The sequence below is a fragment of the Pseudopipra pipra genome, chromosome 3 (assembly GCF_036250125.1).
Source record: "Pseudopipra pipra isolate bDixPip1 chromosome 3, bDixPip1.hap1, whole genome shotgun sequence".
Classification (NCBI taxonomy): Eukaryota; Metazoa; Chordata; class Aves; order Passeriformes; family Pipridae; genus Pseudopipra; species Pseudopipra pipra.
The window spans coordinates 39,504,432-39,524,206 of record NC_087551.1 but is presented as its reverse complement, the minus strand read 5'-3'; the positions used below and the strand labels follow the sequence as shown (position 1 = coordinate 39,524,206).

General features: G+C 38.6%; 1 protein-coding gene across 10 annotated transcripts in view; it reads left to right on the top strand.

The window, feature by feature from the left end:
• Window positions 1-19,775, top strand: part of MTR (5-methyltetrahydrofolate-homocysteine methyltransferase) — a 48,759-nt gene that overhangs the window by 7,706 nt on the left and 21,278 nt on the right. For 8 of the 10 annotated variants that reach the window (XR_010429095.1, XR_010429094.1, XR_010429096.1 and 5 more), the window contains exons 3-19: window positions 688-777; window positions 1,587-1,656; window positions 2,656-2,748; window positions 2,837-2,943; window positions 4,193-4,252; window positions 4,756-4,850; window positions 8,525-8,625; window positions 8,977-9,038; window positions 9,852-9,919; window positions 10,953-11,029; window positions 12,143-12,255; window positions 13,605-13,745; window positions 14,380-14,565; window positions 15,146-15,325; window positions 16,309-16,425; window positions 16,522-16,662; window positions 19,272-19,361. Coding sequence is in view for 6 of the 10 variants with exons in the window: in XM_064648735.1 (XP_064504805.1) it covers window positions 688-777; window positions 1,587-1,656; window positions 2,656-2,748; window positions 2,837-2,943; window positions 4,193-4,252; window positions 4,756-4,850; window positions 8,525-8,625; window positions 8,977-9,038; window positions 9,852-9,919; window positions 10,953-11,029; window positions 12,143-12,255; window positions 13,605-13,745; window positions 14,380-14,565; window positions 15,146-15,325; window positions 16,309-16,425; window positions 16,522-16,662; window positions 19,272-19,361 (1,791 nt within the window). In the remaining 4 variants the exon portion in view is untranslated. Of the gene's footprint in view, window positions 1-687; window positions 778-1,586; window positions 1,657-2,655; window positions 2,749-2,836; window positions 2,944-4,192; window positions 4,253-4,755; window positions 4,851-8,273; window positions 8,408-8,524; window positions 8,626-8,976; window positions 9,039-9,851; window positions 9,920-10,952; window positions 11,030-12,142; window positions 12,256-13,604; window positions 13,746-14,379; window positions 14,566-15,145; window positions 15,326-16,308; window positions 16,426-16,521; window positions 16,663-19,271; window positions 19,362-19,775 lie in introns of those variants that run through there. The other 2 variants (XM_064648737.1, XM_064648739.1) reach the window with 2 other exon arrangements.

Here is a 19,775-nt window from a genome sequence, read left to right as displayed (position 1 = left end):
TGAGTGGTTTATGTTTAATGGCTGCATCAGTATTTTTGACTTACTAGCACTTCAAGTGTTTTCCTTGAATGTGCAAGGATCATGTAAGCATTCAAAGGGATCGGAAAGAGAAGTTAGGGAGGGGGGAGGGCAACTGATAGAGGTTATAAAAATGCAGGAAAGAATCTGCAAAAATATTTCAGTTTGCATTGATTTCAGTTTATTTCAGTGGGAATTAGACAATCAAAGTGGAGCAGAAGACTTAAATGTTTTGTGAATCTTGGGCATTAGTTAAACTTTAAATAAGATCTGCACAAAACCTAATCCTTCTAAAGCTTGTATTCTCTTGTTGTTTAACTGGAATTCTGAGACTGCCCACAGCAGCCCTTGATTGCTAGTGGGAATTGGACTGCGTGCAGAAATCTAGAATGTGCTCCAGGTGCTGGACTTCGTGGCAGAGGTGACTCTATAAATGTCACTTGTTAATAGAAAAGTGTGGCTGACACTGAAATTCTGAAAATTGTTTCCGTGGAACATTTCCATAGCTTTGGCCCTGTGCTTTTGAATAAGGCCTTTAGAGTTTGATCTGCCTTGAATTAGGAGATGATTTGTGACTTTATCAACTGAATGGGACAAAGGAATTGGGCTACTTTCATTCTGTGTCTCATGTCTGGAGGTCTTGGAGCTTTTTTCTTTCATATCTTGCAGGAATACTTGCTGTCAGGCGCTGACATCATTGAAACTAACACTTTCAGCAGCACCAGAGTTGCACAGGCTGACTATGGCCTTGAGTATTTGGTAAGAATGCTGAACTATTTACATATTAAGATATTAAAAAAGTTTTTTTTTCCTATCAGCAGCCAAGATTAGCATAGCCCCAGAGTTTATTGCTACTGTGTTTATTGGCTGTATGCTGCCTCTTGAGCCATGCGATGGGGTTGTAACTCATTTCCACTGCTGTGGACAATTGTACTTGCTGTTTCACAGATATAGTGTGCTTCTCGTTGACAAAGGCAATAGTAATTAGTCCTAGATTTTGTTTGAGCATTCACAGAATCAGTTCTCTGAACAGGGATATTTTACTTCAGTCCTTCCGACATACCACAATGGAACTGCTTTTTTCTTGGAAGCACAACTTGTGCATTGTTTGTGTTGGTGTGTGTAGAAGTCCTTTCTGGCTTACATTTGTCATATCTATTCTTTGTTGTTTTGAGAATTTGAAGAAATATGTGAAAGAAAATACTTGGAAATATGCTGCTTGAATAAAAAGTGAATTTAAAAGTAGGTTAATTTTATCATCAAAGTCCTGTTCTTCAGCTTCTGTTGACTTCAGCAGGATTTAATCAGTACCTTACAGATTGAAATTTCATGATTAGCAGTTGTTGGCTGGGGCATGTGTGGGATGACACCTGCCCTGTAAAAGTGTTGCTGAGATGTATAGAGCTGTTCCTTTTGAAACACTGTAATAGTGCTTATATATATTTGTGTGACCTGGGGAGCCGTCAGATTGTACAGTGAGCTACTGAATGAAGTGTTGTGTTTCTTTGAGAATGACTTAGGCTGTCCTCAACTAAATGTTGCTCAGTAATTTTCTGGAATTGTTCCAGGCATATCGGTTAAACAGAGTCTCTGCACAGGTAGCCAGAAAAGCAGCGGACACTGTAACTTCTCAGACAGGTAAGCAGGATTTATTTTAATTTCTTACTCATTTGTGGTTTTGACTGTTTCGCTACAATCTTTGAAATGTTGCTAACAAGAGGATAGCTGGATGTTTTACATGATGGGGGCATAACATGAGACTCTGCATGTCTGCAAGTTAGGCACAGTAGCAGCAATTTTATATCTCTATTCATATCACACTAATTTCATCATGTTTGAAGGATCTGGTCCTTAATGGGTTGTGCAGGATAGCTGTCCTGTGCCTGTTTTAGACTGTGGGTGATACACGTCTTCAGATGTGTTTTAGAGAAAATAAGCTCAGCAGGAACCGTTAGAAGTTCCTTAGATTTGTACTACAAAACTAGGATAGCTGATTGTAGATAAACATGGATTGCCTGCTAATCCTAGTATATGGCTGGTGGTTTAACTTTATTCAGCAGCTACTGGAACGATCTTAGTATGTGACTGTCATCTGTAAATGTTCAGTCTTTTATCTTCCAGGCATTATGTGAGGGGGGTTTTAGCTCATTTATTGCTGTAGGCAATGCTGTCTTTCAAAGACTAGTAATTTCTGCTTGAATTCTACAATCAAACTGTGTTTCAAGCTAACAGTGCTGCTGCTGTCCAGATAACACCTTACTGATGTGATTTATGGTATGCAATAAGAATGTAAGATTTGAAATATGCTTTCAGAAAGAAGGTTTTTTTATGGCACATGCTGGAATATTCAAATAAGGTTGTCTAGTGAAAAATGCCAGGACAGTTCTATGCTGTGCATTTAAAGTAATTCAATGTAGTTTCCTGTGTCAGAGACAAATGATTCTTAGAAGAAAAATTCATTGAGCCAATTGCCCTTTTCATAGATGTTCTTCTGTCTGAATGATATGCATGTCTTGGTGTCCTTGGAGATATTTTATATTAACTGTCATTGTAAAGCCAGAGGTAAATTGTTTAGTTTCCTTATTTTTCCTTTTTTCTTTTTTGTCCCTTTTTTACTCCTCCCATGTCTTTGTTTAGGAATTAGGAGATATGTTGCTGGAGCCATGGGTCCAACAAACAGGACACTCTCCGTGTCACCATCTGTGGAGAGACCAGATTACAGGAACATAAGTATTTATAACCATTGAATTATTTAACTTAGGCGGTGGTCTTGTAAGAGATACCTTCAGATGAAATTAACCTCCTTCCTGTTCTACAGCTTTTGATGAACTGGTGGAAGCCTATAAGGAACAAGCCAAAGGACTTTTGGATGGAGGAGTTGATATCTTGTTAGTGGAAACCATATTTGATACTGCCAATGCTAAGGTGAGACTTCTGGAAAAAACCCACCTCAGTAATATAAGTAAGGAAATTTTTTAAGAGCTATCAGCTAGTGCTTCCTAAATACATGAAAAGACTCTTCAGTTGATAGCAAATGGGTAGAATATGAGGAGATGCCTTTTAATCAGCCTTTTCCAGAATGCTTCCTTTGCCTTTTAATATGTGCCATTTGTATTGTTCTGGCTGTCTGTGCCAGCTGTCTGCTTATTCCCAGAAGCTCTGCTGTATTGCAAACCATCTCCAGTGGCATCTGATGTTTGTATTTTTCAATATAAGCTTGTCTGCCGAAAGGATGCTTGTGATGCACACTGGAGAGGGAATGTCCAGTGTATCTGGTTGCAGATGTGCAAAGGCTTGTAAGACAGTTCTATTAAAAGGTGTTTTTTTGGGGGAACTCTGACATCAGGTTTAAAAAAGAACAATTGGAATAGAGGCTTAGAAGGGTAAAAGAGAAGGAAGAAAATGTTGAAATATGCCACATTTCATGTGATTTTGATACCTCCTTCTTTATCTAATAACTGCTCAGTGCAGGTGGTGGAGTTAGAGTGCTTAAAACTGTCTTGCAATTTTACATGGAAAAGTCTGGCTGGATGTGCACATGGCATTTCTTTAGACTTTTGCCACAGGCTTATTAATGTATTCAGTGGCATGCCTTATCGTTTGCAGATTTGACCAGTCATGATGGAGGTTTGGGTAGGAACCTGTAGGCTTAATGTTATGCTGAGCTCCTGTTCACATGCAGCTTTCTTATACTAAGGAGGCAGGACATTTTCAGGACCTTCCGAGGAGTCGCTTACAGTCCTTACTGTAAAAATTTGTGGAGATTAGAACCCTTTGGAACTGGATATCTGAACAGACTAAAGGGTACTGAGGATAGTACATAGAACCATGTTTGGGGTGAGGGTTGTGCTGCAGATGTGAGGGAGAAGTACTTGCTGATATGATTTTGGTTTCAGAATAGTCTTGGTCTTATTTGGTTACCCTGTGATACTTCCTTTCTACTTGGTACCAAGATGTGTTTTGGAACATCTAGAAAATGTTAGGGGTAAGGGTAAAACTTCTTGAGTGTAGTAAGTTCTAGCAGGCCATATAAGGCAGCAAGTTGCATAAACAGCCATAAAAAGTAATAATTAAAGAAAAAGGCAGAAAACCCACAGAAACAAAAAACCTTCCAAACAACAAACTGAAGAATTTCCAAAGCAAAATTAATATTTTGCAACATATTCTTCTCTAGGCAGCTCTTTTTGCACTCCAGATCTTGTTTCAAGAAGAATATGCTCCCCGACCCATATTTGTAAGTATATTTTAATATTTTACAAATGTTTAAGCTTGATTTGTGAACAAGCTGAGATGGCAGTTGATTAAAGTGCTTTGAAATGAAGGAAATTAGTGTATTGAAAATGTAGTTTTTTCACATGATTGTGAAAATAAAACCTCTTACATGAAGAGCTTTGTGAAATCAGCCTTGGGTAGCTCTGTCCAGCTGATCAAGCTGAAGACGGAGGAATGACTTCAGTCCAGTTCATTCTTTGTATTTCTGCAGGAAAGGTCTGATGATTTTTTTTTTCAGGCTTTCTGTCTTAGGGACAATAAGAACCAGTGCTTGAAGGATGAAATTAAGCAAAGTCTGCCATATTTTCAAGTAGCATGAGGTTTCATTTTTCTGTTTGGGTTGTGTCTTATCCCTTTGAGTGGAGCACAGGTCCCTCTGCTTTGACATATAGCAGTTCAGCCATTTAAGTTCTTCATTTTGTTGTGCATTTAATTCTTCTTTCTCTGTGTTCAATTGATATTTAGGTTTCTGGAACCATTGTGGATAAGAGTGGGCGTACCCTCTCAGGCCAAACAGGGGAGGCATTTGTCATTAGTGTTTCCCACAGTAAACCACTTTGGTAAGGAAATGTATCATTTCTTCTTTTAGTAAGTTATCTGTAAATTGTGATTCTTTTCTATTTTAACGCCCTGCTTGCATCTAAATGGAAGCTATACAAACTCTGATCGTATTTACTCATATGCATTGCTAACATGTTCTGCTGTCATTCCCTCAGCAGAAATTGTTTCTAAAGTCAGCTGAATTTTTAATTAATTGCTTTAAATAATCTGGGGGTTTGTGTTTACAGTGAAATCACAATTAAGTCAAAATCTGAAACTGTAGTTTGCTATCTCCTACTATTTTTGGGTTGTCCGAGGAGCCAATCCCTGGTACAGGCAGGGCTTACATCTCTTTCTTAGAGGGAAGCAGTGCCAGCTGGGAATGTTTCTGGGTGTCTTGAATGAGAAAATTGTTAAGATATCATTACAGTGTTCTTTTTACTGAACTCTTACAAAAATGTGGTCTGAGTATTTTTCTCAAGGATGTGCACAGTTATTTTGAGAGCTCCTGACGCCTCCATTTACTTGCATTCTTTTCTTCTCAGACAGAAAAGTTGAAATAAGCATGAGGTTAAGTTCTGCGCAAATGGATAATGTGGCAGATTTGGTTATTGTACAAGGTTTTGCATGCCCATTTGAATAGTGTTCCCTGTTTCCCTATTCTTTTGTGTTTCTATATCCTGTTCTATTGTTTTCTTGCCTCCTCTTCCCTCTTTACCATTTTTACTCTCAAGTTGGTTCTTCACACAAAAAGTTAGACAGGAAATAGATTTTTTTCCTAAGATATTCTATCTAGGATCACTAAGTCGCTGTTAGTAGTGCACGCCATGCACATTGTGATGAGCCATTGTTTGTTTTTACAACAAAATTCCAGCTAAACTGCGCAATCTGTCATCTCAGTGATACAAAAGCAGAAGACTGCAGTCACAGCTTTCCTGACTGCCCTTGAGGCTCCACTTTCCCAGACCAGACGGTGTTCCAGAAGTAACATATGGAGGCTCTTGGAACAGTGTAGTAGTTGACTCCTCTCAGCATCACAGCCTGGTGATCCATATTTGGCATGAGTCTGTCTCAGATAATCTTTCTCTAACTCTTGCTTCTCAAGAGAAGGGCACTGGACAAGAAATCAAGAATTTATTAAAGCATACTTCATAAAAACTATCTTATGGGATTGAATGCTTAGGGCCTGTTTCTCATTTATGTAAAGGCTACTGTATAACACTGTGGCAGAAGGGTTTTAGTGGGAACAGATTGCATTCAATGTTGTTTCTATGGCCAGATTGGTACAGAGTGGCTTTAGGGTTGCGAAAAAGCTGATTAATAGTAGTATCCTAGGAATCGTGTTATGTGTGTTCACATGTTTCTATTTAGGTTTTCTATGCCCTCTTTAGTGTTATTTGACATCCTTAAGTCAGTTTGTTTTGGAGTCCACCCTAAAAAGTGTGAGCATTATGTCTGGTTGATAGAGGTGGTAGCTGAGAAGCTCATGAACTGTGCTTACTAAGTGCTGAAAGATGTGTGGCAAGTGGCTTGCCATGAAAGATGCTCAGATGCATTGAGATCCTATGGTTGTTTCTACTGTGGTAGTTTTCAGGAGACATACACTGAGTTTCAGGCCCTAATGTGGGTTTTGTATTGGTCCCAAGGGCACTCTGCAGCCTTAGGAGTTGATATGTGACTGCTGTGAAGAAATGAGCAAGGGAGGGAGGAGATGTTTGAGATGAATGTGTGATGGTTATTACACTAGGGTACCAGTGATGGCATACCAGCAATCTGGCCCAAGGCTGCTTGCTCTTAAGGCATAGTTAACAGTTTGCTTTTCTCACATCTTCTTTCATGATGTTGTTGAGTGCTGTGGGGAGATGATACTGGCCACAGAAGCTACTTTTTGTTTCTGAATGAATTTGCATGTCTGTGCTACAGTTTTGAGACAGCTAATGCTTGGATTGTGTCATGGTCATGGACATACTTGTCAGCAACCTCTGTAATGGGTAATCATTCAGGCACTTTGTAGTGTGGGGGAGTATGAGCTGAAAGCTTGTAAATTGAATGACTTAACAGTAAGAAATACATTGCATTTGTCTGCATTTGATAAGGATAGTCTTGCTAACCATTCTTACCTTGCTTTGCTTTGAAAAGCTTGAGGGATGAGCTCCCACTTGGAATAAATTCCAGAGCCTCATTGCTGTAATGAATTGTGTATTCCTTGTGCATACTATTTGTATCCAGGGGATCTGTATGATGGATTCAAATATATGTAAACACCAAATTGGGAAATGAGAATAAAAGCATTGTTGTCAAGTTTTTCTGGCCAATGTGAGATGTATTAGAGAAAGCACTTTGAAGGTAGGACTGGCTGTTGAAAAGACACAAACAAATATATGTTTAAAAACCCAAACATATATAACAACTCCCCCAAAGAAAAACAACTCCCTCATTCCTAAGCTATTGGAAGAAGGGGTTTGTGTATTATGTGGTCTTGGTCTGTGACTCTGATATTCAAGGCCCTGGGTTTGGATGTTCCTGTAAGCCCCTTAGATCTTAAGGATTTGTCATTCTGTTCAACAGGTGAATCTGACTGCAAGCATTTATTGCTACAACTTGAGCACTTACCAAGGCCCTGCCTGCTCCTTGGAAACATGGGAAAAGTCAAAACTCATTTTGTGCTCCCAGTCCTGTTCAGAGCTTTATTGCTTTTGACCTCTGTGAAACTAAGTGGGTATACAGGCACTTAATTAACTTGGCCACCTCCAAGGCAGCCTCTGTGGCTCAGTTATTTGGCAGATGTGACTGTTCACCATTCCTGTTTTAGTGGGTTAGCTTGCATCCTGCCTGAGACTGTTATTCTGGGAAAGGAGAAAACTTTTCTCTGTCTTCCAGCAGCACTATGAGCACTTTGGAGCATAAGGTGGTTTCTAGAATGGTACGGAAAGATCAGGAAACATATGTAAGAGATCTCTTACATAGTTTCTGAAAGAGAAATTTCTTTATTTAATACAAGTGGAGACATTTTGAGTGCAAGTCTCATTTATGTATCTGTCATTGAATGAAAGAAAATGTGGTTGTATCTCTTATACTGGTAAAATTGTTTAAGAAGCTTTTTCATTCAAAAATATTTCTGCCGTAGTGCTGTCCCGGTTACTAAGATACAGCAGATTCAGTTGCCCAGGCTTAGTGCTGCCATGAGGCATCTTGGGGGTGGCTCTTGGTCTCTCCCAAGGTTGACATAATTTATGTATAATTTCAAAAGAAAATGATGAGTTAGCAGCTGGAAGCAGGTCTTGCTTTTTCAACCTTTTTTCATACTTTTTCTTGTAGCACAAGACTTCTTTCCAATCTGTCGGTCTCATTCCACTTGTTCTCTCTCTCACCTAGAAAATACAGAGCCATCGTGTTGCTGCAGTTGCTGTCAAAATGCTGCCACTTTCCTCCTGGATTTTGAAATGAAATCTTGATTTACTGTTTCCAGTTCAATTCAGTCCAGCCCCTTTCCCTCTCATACTTTTCTTCCACCTGAGGCTTCTCCTTTTGCAGTCTTGCTGTATTGATGATGATGAGTAAAGAAATTGGAGATCAGGTTGGTTTTGTTTTAGATGATTGTGGGAGTTAGCAGTTGCCAGCACTAACATTCATCTGTCTTGTGTGTAAAAGGTGTTTTTACTTCAACATAATTTTTTGAAAATTTATTTTCCAGTATTGGCTTAAATTGTGCTTTAGGGGCAGTTGAAATGCGTCCATTCATTGAAACAATTGGAAAATGTACCACAGCCTACATCATCTGTTACCCCAACGCAGGTGTGTTGGTGCACATGTTCCTATGCTTACAGGCACATGAAATGTAACTAACCTGTTCCATCTCGTTAGCAATAATAGAGTTGAAGTAGCTTGAAAAGATGATTGTTTCTACTTTTAAAAAGAGAGTAAGAATATTTTAAACTGCTGAAAGTAACTGTTGTTAGTTCTATGACAGTGAACCCAGAATGCTTTCTTAAATAATTAATAACCTGTTGAGTAAGGATTGCAAGGGTGATGAGGCGTTTTAGTCCTCTTATAATTGTAGCTACTTTAAATGTGCCTTTTATGGAATTTAATTCTGTTCTTGTGGGCTTTAAACAAATTGTAATACTAAAAAAATCATGTTTCAAGGTCTCCCCAATACTTTTGGTGGTTATGATGAAACTCCAGAAGTGACTGCCAAGCATATAAAGGTATGAAATACTTCTTGTGAGTTTGTCATATCTGACATACTAGTAGACAAGAACTTTTGCTTGTATTCTATGCATATTTGTTACAGTATTGTGGTTTGGTTTTTTTTCTTCAGGTGGCTATATGTCAGTTGGATTATTTATAGACAATTTGCTGATAGTGATTTGAGATATCACATTAGGACTAAACTACTTAGGAGACTGAAAACCCTACTTAATTTCATGTCGTACACTAAGCTTTCCTGCAGCTTGATCTGTAGGTGTTACTCACTGCACTCCTACGTTCTTGCTTTTACATTTGGGAATTGTTCAAAAAGCTGTGTTTTTTATGAACCTGGCAGGATTTTACCGAGTTGTGTGTACAGGAACCACTGATATTGGTGGTGTTCCAGTGCAGGGTGTCCTTCCACATGCCGCTTGATCTGTGCAGACAGAACTGTGTGTCTGGAGCTGCAGTGTGTCAGTGAGAACACAGTATTTGCTGCATGTTAATGCCCTTTTATAATATAGTATGACTAGTTTTTGATACTCATCCAACTTTTCATCTGGGGCTTCAGTATAAAATAGGCCAAATTCAAATGTAGTTTCTTAAAATTGGATGTTGAAATTGCTGGTTAGCCTTGGGAATCCACGTCTCAAAACAAATCCTAAAGAGAAGATATAGTGCTGATTGTTTTGGTTTTTTTAATTTAGTGCTTTTCTTGTGATCTCCCTGAATTGCTTAACAGATGGAGAAAAATATTTAAATATATATATATATTAAAAGAGATACCTTTATTAACTTGGAACAAAATTCTCTTTCTTTCGCTTTTACAGACTTTTGCTTTGGATGGTTTGGTCAACATAGTTGGAGGTTGCTGTGGTACTACACCAGCACATATCAGGTACCTCATGTGCTACAGCTTATGGTGGACTGAGAAGTAAACTAAGTGCTGTTTCTGTGGAACAATATTCCATGGTTTGTCTTAGGGTTTCCTGAAAAGATGTATCACTTCAATGCCAATAGGAGCAATATATGGATTGGGAACAACCTGGCTTTCATAGTTGTGTGTATCATGAAGAATGAGTAGAGGCATGGCTCAAACAAGGATTATACGTCTGTGGTTTTGTCATCTAAAATTGTGTTGGAATTACTTCTCCCTCTATACTGTTGGATAGAATAGACTTCCCATCTCTGCGTTCTTTCTCTTTCTGGCAATCTTAACCACAAGGTGAAGCTTAAGGTGCTAGAAAGAAGGAAGTTGTGTGGATGTGTTGTGGAAATGCCTGAACAGAAGATCTAGGAATGCCATACAGCTGGTGCTAGTCCTGGCTAGTCAGAAGGAGCATTTCATATCTTTCTTATTGGAAATAAGTCAGTGGGAAAGCGTCCCTTTTTCACTTAAGATTGAAAAAGAAGGGGCCCTTGTGATTCATTTTTACCCTGATAAAACTGGGAAGAAGTGGCATGTAAAGGTTTAGAGGACACTGTGTGGTCACTCTTGACTGGAGTGAAAAAAAGTGAACGTGAACAGCATGAGTCACTCTGGCATCTGAGAAACTTTTCTCAGTACAAAACAGTGTTTGTCCCTTGTTGAGTTGTTTTGCTGCTGTCATCAGCAATTGCTCAGCTCAGCAAATCATGAATATGGTAAAAGTTGATGTGGTTCTGATATCCTTCAAGTGGCCCGTTGTTATAGTATCTCTGTATTTGAAAAACCTTCAGCCTTGTACATTCCCTGCAAATAGCTATGATAGGATCTTCTGGGAGTATGTTTTTGCCTTTGGCCTCACGAAGTGAAAACAGCTAATTAGTCTTGTCTGCTACAGGACTAAATTGCAAATATAGGTATCTGTCTAGTATGTTCTGTTTGACTCTTGTCTGGAGTGATTTAATTTTAGTTGAAAACTTTTCTCTTTCTTCTTTCTGTAACTCAGGAAAATTGCTGAAGCTGTGAAATTCTGTAAGCCTCGTGTTCCACCTTCTCTCTCTCAAGGATGCATGCTGCTGTCAGGTAAAACAGTGTAACAGTTTGAGTTTCATAACCAACACAAGTTTCCTTTATAAATTTATTAGCCGTTTTCTGATGACCAGAACAACACTATGAATGTCCAGTTCTACCTGAATCCAGCAAGCTTATGCATGTGTAACCAGATCTAAATCTTACTGTTTTGGCCAAAGGACTAATGGAACATTTTATTGAAATCTCGTATAACATAATCAAACCAGCATATTTACTCTGCAAGTCTCAGTCACTTTGTAATGGTGAAGTATCTTTATCCTCACTTTGCAACATGGCAGGGTCAAGCACAGAGAGATCAGGTAATTTGACTGTAGTTAATGGTAGAGCTGGGACAAGATGCTGGTACCCCTGCTGTGAGAGAGCTGCCCTGTGTTGCCTCAGATGTTGATTCAGTCATACTGGAGCTGTGTTCCAGCAGTACATCTAGGTCTAGAACATCTTTTGTTTTAGCAAAGTCTAGATCTCTGTGTTCCATAGTCAGGGCCTTCTTTTAAGCCTTTGAGCCATGAACTGAAATAAAACACTACCTTCATTTTGGTCTGTTATTTTAATCTCAAAGTCAAATCAGTTTAGTGCAAACAAAATAAATCATGTTTGGCCTGTTATGTCATGCATTAGCTTAGTTGGTTCTGCTGTAGTTTGTTTGCTTCTGCATTGCCTGCTACCCAAGGGTCCAACTTGCCTTGTTTCTCTGAACTTTGGTACATAGTTAAGAGCTGTCCTTGTTAGTCATTTCAATGGGCTGCTGCTTCTCTTATGGTGGTAGAGTCATGGTGTAACATAGTTGAAAGTTGAGAGAAGGTGTGTATGTGCATACACACTGATGTCCAAAAATCATAGCTTCACTTTTATATTGGACAAGTTGGCTGTTGTTTTTTTGCGGGTCAGGTAAATTACTGACTGTTACTGAGGAAGGCATATATGTTGGAACTCATTTCTTTGCATTGCTTTGCTAGTTGCTCGTTAGAGCACTGACATGCTGAGAAATCACTATTCTTAAAAGAGACAGACCTCTATTTGACAGCTTAAAAAAGGGATTTTGTCTTTCTTACAGAGTTTTTTCTTTCCTGTTTTTAAAAATATGTTAAAAAATATCTTTTTAAGGTCTGGAGCCATTCAGGATTGGGCCATACACCAACTTTGTTAATATTGGCGAACGCTGCAATGTTGCAGGATCACGGAAGTTTGCTAAACTCATCATGGCAGGCAACTATGAAGTATACATTTTAACAATAATCTTTTTAACTGATGCTCTTATTTTTCATTGCTCCATTGCACTGTGTTATTAGTTGTTTGTTTTACTGGCACAAAGTACTATTCTACACCAGTTACAAGATTAAGAAAACACAGAGAATTTGTTTTCTCACTGTTCTTTGTTTCTCTGCTTACCAGCTGCTTATAGAAGGGTTTTACAAGGACTTTTTTTTTTTTGACAATTATTACAGGAAACATGACTTTCCATTTTTATTAAGTTATACAACTGATGAGGTTTTAGAAAATGTCCTGGTCTGTACTGCATCTATGGTTTGATTTACAGAGAAGGGAATAAAGAAAGTGGGTGTAATCCCCTCTCAGCATATGAGGTACATTTGTTTTGGGATAGACTGTGGCACTGTGCAGTCAGTGCTCTTTCCCTCCCTTCTCCAATCCTGGTCAGCATTGTGGTTGCATCTAATTGTTATATACTTTGCTGACTCCAGCATGCTACATGAGAGTTGGTATAGAAAAAGATGCTTAGAAAGTAATTGCTTTCTTGAAACCTCTGCTGGGCAGAAATGAAGAGACCAAAGGGCTCATTCTTTACCGGTATAGATTGTTACTGTAACGCTGAAACAAATAGTAGAGTAACTTCTCTTGAGAGCTGAGTCTCTGCCTCAGAGTATGTTCTGATGTTACAGTTGATGCAATCAAACTGCCTTAGTTTGTTTTTTAGGGAGTCTGACTCTTAAGCTCATAGAAGTCATGGAACAGGTTAGACCTGTTAAATAAAGAGAGCTTTAAACACAGGTTGTTAGGGACTCTGCAGAATGACAAAAAAGAGAAAGTGACCAGACATGAGTGTTCAGATAACTATGTAGGCTGGAGGAAAAGCTTTACTTTTCTTTCTTAGCAGTTGTGATTATTTTGCAGCTGGAAGAAATGTCAGTCTCCAAAAGTTAAGTACCCTGTGTTATAAAAAAACAGAGCTTGTGATGCAAGACCCTTATTTCATACCATCACAGAGACTGTTTTCCTGTAATCTTGTGCTATCAGAAGTTCTTGTTACCATGCAAATCCTAAACCATTCAATTAAGCATATGACCAACAGTCTACAGGCAGTGACACTACCAGCACTTTAGGTCTCTGGTCACGTTTTGTGAACAAACTAGTTATAAGTTGTCCCATATTAACAACTGTTGTGTATTGTTTTACATCAGAGGCCACTTCCTTATTTTCGTATGGGATGTCTTACAAACTTTTAAATTTTTGGCTGCATGCTTAGTTTGGGGAAGTGAAATCTTATCCTGAGAAAAACTAGAATTTTCTGCTACTGACTGTTGTTTTGGTTTTTTACTTTGTTCTCTAGGAAGCCCTAGGTGTAGCCAAAATGCAAGTTGAGATGGGGGCCCAGATTCTTGACATCAATATGGATGATGGGATGCTGGATGGCCCTGCTGCAATGACCAGATTTTGTAACTTGATTTCTTCAGAACCTGATATTGCAAAGGTTGTAATTGAGTCACAATAAAGAACATTTTATTGAGTTGTAAATTGCCTCAGAAGATGTTAATACTGTTTTATTTAGTAACCAGTTAAGGTGCTTCATAAGTAAATGTAGTTGTTCCCCAAGAGGAAAAGGTGCTGTAATAGGGAAGGCCTTTGGGTGAAACAGAGGCTTTAATATTGTATGTTTTAGATAAGTATATGCTAGTCCTTTTCACTGGTTAGAAAAGCTGAATGCAGGTTCATTTTGCAGCACTTATGAGCCATAATCTGTATATTTGCAGTGCATAACAGTATTGCTTTTCACAAAACTTAAAGTTGCTATGAATATAGGATGGTTTTAAAAGGTAGTTCTGCAATGTGCATTCTCTAAAAATGAGTATCTCAATCAGAAACACAAGATAATACAGGGAGAAGTAGAGATCTCGATATGATATGTGATTGAGTTGCCATGGAAGCTCTTGGGTTAAACTTGCTCTGAGTTTTGCATTTAAAGGAAAGTGAATCATGTGGAAACTTCTATTCATAAATGCCGATTAGTGTTATGGGATTTTTATGTCCAAATGGGCAAAGAGCACATGGAACTGTAATCCATAACTTGAATGTATTCTCCTGCCTTACTTCTCTGTTATTTACAGGTGCCGTTATGCATTGACTCCTCGAATTTTTCAGTGATTGAAGCAGGTTTGAAGTGTTGCCAAGGGAAATGCATTGTAAATAGCATCAGCCTGAAGGAAGGTGAGGAAGACTTTTTGGAGAAAGCAAGGAAAATTAAATTATATGGAGCAGCTGTGGTTGTTATGGCTTTTGATGAAGTGGGACAGGTGAGTGTTGCTTTAAAGGAGAGGTATTTTTTCAGGAGTGTGAGGCTTCCTTATTCTTGTACAAGACAAAGTTGTTTTGTTTCATTGACAAAGTTGATTCAAAAAGGTCTATATAATCTTAGCAATACTTTTGAGTCTGATTTCTAGCAATTTCTTATGATCTTCACATGTTTAAGGAATCCAGTAACTTTAAGTGTAGCTCTGCTAACACAAGAGCATGTCTCTTGCTATTCTGCCATGCTGAATTCTTCCTTCATAAAAGAGATTTTAAGTTCAGAAACTATGTTTTGCATGAGAGTGGAATCTTTGTGAATTAATTTAAATATGTCAAACCCCACATATTAAGCTTTGCAGGATGATGAAACATTAAGCAATGAGGTTGTTTTTTATGAGTTGAGTCAAAACTCCAGGCATAGGGGTGGTGATATTTTTAATACAAAAGTCATATATATAATCCTTTTCTAATGTTTGTGATGTTCAGATTCTAAGTCTTGAGTCACTGGAGCTGTAAATGGTTCCTGGAGAGTTTATTTTTTGTGTAGTCTGTAAGTTTCATGTCAGAATTCTTTTTCTTCACTAGGCAACAGAAACAGAAACCAAGATTGCAATCTGTTCCAGAGCTTATCATCTCCTTGTGGAAAAAGTGCACTTCAATCCAAATGATATAATATTTGACCCTAATATCTTGACTATAGGAACTGGAATGGAAGAACATAACCTTTATGCCATAAATTTCATCAATGCTACTAAAACCATAAAAGTGAGTTGTAAGCTTATTTTAAGCTGAAATTGGTTGCTAACATTACTTAAAAACCCAAACCCCCATAAAACAGAAAAACACCCACCTCTCAAAAACAACAGCAAAACACCGCTGCAAAATGTTACACATTTTAGCTTAGCAAGAATAAGCTTAGCTTATTCTTCTGAAGTGCAACCATTCCCCAATACAGCTGTATTTCCAGTAGAACAACTTCAAGTAGTTCTGTATTTCAATCCACTTTCTCTTCTGTAAATATACTACCTTAATTAGTGAGGTAAGAATCACATTCATGTGCTAGCTAGAAGGACCTCTTTGAAGCTGCAGAAAGCTGCCTTTTTAAATAAAATTCCTGTTTCTGTGAAAGGGATTTTTGCAGTAACTTGACTTTTTATTTAGCTAAAATGTGTGGAAGAAAGTACAGCAGCGAAGAGCATCACCTAAATGGAGCCAGGGAAACTGCACTATTGGGTTTCACAAGACACTTTGATAGGTCAGGAGATCCTCTGTCAGTAGCAGTCTGGGGCTTGAGCAGGCTATTTTGTCACCACTGGTCTCCTGGAAGGGGGGGCTGCTTAGCTGCTCAGCTGCAGTCTGCTCCTGAGACATGCAAGCAGGCAGGCTGGCTGCTACTGTTTCCAGAGGAGTGGGGAAAGGAAGAGCCGAAAGTAGGTCTGCATGGGGAAAATACGGAAAGCTGCAGTGGGAGGACTGATGTGTTCAGAATAGCACCTATGTCTATGGAAACCACGGTTGCTGCTTATGCGTAACTAGGCTGGATCTTTCCTTTACTTATATCTTTTTCTGCAGAGATTTGAATTGCTTTTTATGAATTTGAGTAACTGGAAGGATCTGGAACAGGGAAGACAAAGGGTGCATAGCCAATGCACTGAGCTCAGGAGCTAACTGTTTTATGAGTTGAATGCTTTGCTTAGATTTCCTTTTTGGAAAGCACTTTTCTAAAAATCTGTGTGCACTTCCTATAGGAAACACTGCCAGGAGCCAGGATAAGTGGAGGTCTTTCCAATCTGTCTTTCTCCTTTCGTGGAATGGATGCCATTCGAGAAGCAATGCATGGAGTGTTCCTTTACCACGCAATTAAGGTATGATGTGCTTTTGGCTTCCATGTGTTTGCACTTGGCAGGTGTGCAGTTCCATGTCTGACAGCCCTTTCTGGGGGATTCTCTGTTTTTCTTCAGTATGGCATGGACATGGGAATTGTGAATGCTGGGAATCTGCCGGTGTATGATGATATCCACAAGGAATTACTACAACTGTGTGAGAATCTAATCTGGAACAAAGATCCTGATGCAACAGAGAAACTTTTACATTATGCTCAGGTAAGTTTCAGTTTTAAGCTTTGACTAGTAGTTAGTTTAGCACCTGGGCTTGAACACCTCCCTGCAGATGATAATATAAACTGCATATGTCAATATAACAGTGGGTGTTAGAATTTACGGACAATACTACAAGTGGTTCAGTTATTAATGTAGAATAAAAAGAAATGTGTGGTAGATTGAGACTCTCCAATTTCGTAGGTGCCATGGAAGATCTGGTACAGAGTTCTTCATATGCTTCAGGGGACCAAGCTGCATAGGCATTCTTTAAAAAAAAAAAAAACCACACCAAAACCCAACAAAAATAAGAAGCAAAACATCCCAAACGAACTTCCCCCAAACAAAGAAAGCCCTCACAAACCGACAAAAAAACCAAACCCAGAAGAGGCCAACCCCAACCAAGCTAGTCTTGGTGCTGGAACTTAATTGACAAGTGCACTGTGGGAGACAGAGTAAACCTTTCTCTCTGGTGGTAATAGTTTGTTTGGAGTATAGGTAAAAGGTGAAGTAGTTACTTGTGGTTTGTAGCTGTGGCATAGATTTCTAGTCCACGTAACGTGTCAGGATGAGGATCAGCTATTTAGTGTTTCTGAGATGTTGTAATGATGGTGGTGATAAAAGACAAAGATTATACAGCTGAAGGTTTCAAGATTATAATTCGTAAAACAACTGGTGCAATCCTGTTCCGAATGGAAGATACAGCAGAAATCTCTCTCGGTTAGGTGGCTCTTAGGCTGAAGTGCACAAGAAAGTTTACGTGTCTGTTTTGTAGCTCCTGGAGATATTATTTCTGTGCAGAGTTTCATTTGCTTTGTAGTTTGCCCTATGGTGGTGCATGCTTTATAGTAACAGTGGCAGTGTTTTGCAAACCAGTACAGGGAGACACTCTCTGTCCGTTGTACTTGGGCTATTTTAGATGGTGCTCGTAGTGTCTAAGCAATTCACCTGAGAGTGATCTTGTCTGTTTAAGTGGAGTGGCACCATTGGGGTATTCAAGGTTGCATAAAGAGGAAGAAAAAAAAAGGAGAATTAGAAAGGGATTCCTTAAGCAGTGTTTCTGCAGAAGGCGGAATGTGAATTTAAATGGAGAAATGATTAATTTAAAAGTAGAAATGAAAGTAGATGATGACTTCCAGGTCTATAAGTTTGGGAAGCTGTTGTTAGAATCTCTGCTTTTATTTGTGGTGGTAGTTTTATTGTGGGAGTAAAATAGCGCAGTTGCAAAAAAGAGGAGCTTAATCCTTGCAGGTTTAGGGCATCAGTCTTCATTTGAAGATTGAAATAAAAAACATTTTCCGTAAAGTATACAGCTTCAGACATTCTCAAACTGAAACTACGTTCCATTTATGACAATGAGAGTTGTGCTTCCAAAGGCACGTTTTTTCATCCTCATTATTTGGTATGATCATCCTGTTTTTAAAGATTTGCATGTAGTGCTTGTCACTGTGGTCTGACCCTACAGCTTCATGTTATTTTTAGGTTGGAATGGTTCCCTTGCTAAAGTGTCTGGCCAGAGGTTGAGGAGCACTTGGTACCGTTTCAATGAATCACAGAAGGGCTGAAGTGGAAAGGGACCTCTGGAGGTCATCTAGTACAACCCTCCTGCTCAAAGCAGGGCCAGCAACGGACATGTCCAGTCAAATTTTAATTTAACTTAGAATGAGGACTTTACAACATCTCCAAGCAACATTTTCCTCCTTTCATTCCCTTTTTATAAACTAGATGTATGCGGGGAATAAAATCAGGCAACAAGAAGCTGTGAAGTTAGCTAACGTTCATATAAACATGAATGAAAACTTGTTCTGGTTTCTGTTCCCATGAGTGTGATATTGTTTCCATGGCTTTATCTTTAAAAACTTGCTGATGAGCACTCAAAAGTATATGAGGTTCGTAAGACCTGAAAGATGTCAGATTATGTCCAGTAACTGAGCGAGGGAAAGCAATTACTTGCCTGAAGTGTGATGGCTGAATTAATGGATAAGGTGCTCTTCCATAAGCCTTTCTGAGGTGGGTGGTCATGAACTTTCTTGCACTGTGAAGCCCTTTTGGCCTCTGCGTTCATAGCCAAGGGGAGCATGAGGGTCAGACAAAGAGAATATGTTGTGGTTTGGGACAGTCTGTGTGCATGACAAACAGTAGTTTTGTGGGCTGCCTGATTGAAAACACGTCTGTGCTATGCAGTAACATAACCTATTCCAGCAGAAACTGAATTAGAGCCAAATTAATTAGAATTTTAAAATTAAGTGTAGTGTGCGGGCGAGGAATCAATTTAAATTATGTTCCCAGAAGTGAAACCCTTAGGATTAGTAATTTCATCATTTTTAGGAGCGTAAAAATTATCAAACTGCTCTCTTTTTTTAGTAACTTTTTTTTTACTTTATTTTGTTTACATTTTCACTGAAGTATGTACCCTTTGGGATGTAGATCCCCCTAAGTGCCTATAGTACATCTCAGGTGTTTGCAGCGTGATTTGCATGTATATAAAAAACCTCTTGAATAGTCTAAAATTATTTTATGACTCGGTATTGAAATTACCTAAATTTTTCTAAAAGTAAAGTCCATAATTGTAGTTTTTATGCTTGCAAGCTCCTCTGGATGTCTCTCTTTTTCAGAATCATGCCCAAGGAGGAAAGAAAGTTGTACAGACTGATGAGTGGCGTAAAAGCTCTGTGGAGGAAAGGCTGGAATACGCTCTCATAAAGGTAAATCTGTGCAGAAAACTGTCCTACCCATCAGCTCTCAGAGACATGATCTCAGCTAAGACTTTAAGGGACATACTTGCCTTTAAAAGTTCTTCAGCTGCTGTTCTTTAACAAGCTATTAATTAATAATTAATAATATATTTAACTGCTCTGTTTAACTTCAATAACAGAAAAAACTATAGTGGTTTATCTTTAAACTTCACAAGTTGAAGTCTTTGATCTTTAGTATTTTATTCCACTGCATTTGTAGAAACGTACTGCTTTTACTTTGTGACATACTGCTTTTACTTCTAGGGCTGTTTTTGGTCCTTTAGTAGTACTGCACTGAGTGGCACTTGTGCTGTGGAAGCAATCTTGAGTGTTGGGTTTTTCTTATGGCATGGTTGAGAAAAATGAACAAATCTGTTAATAGTG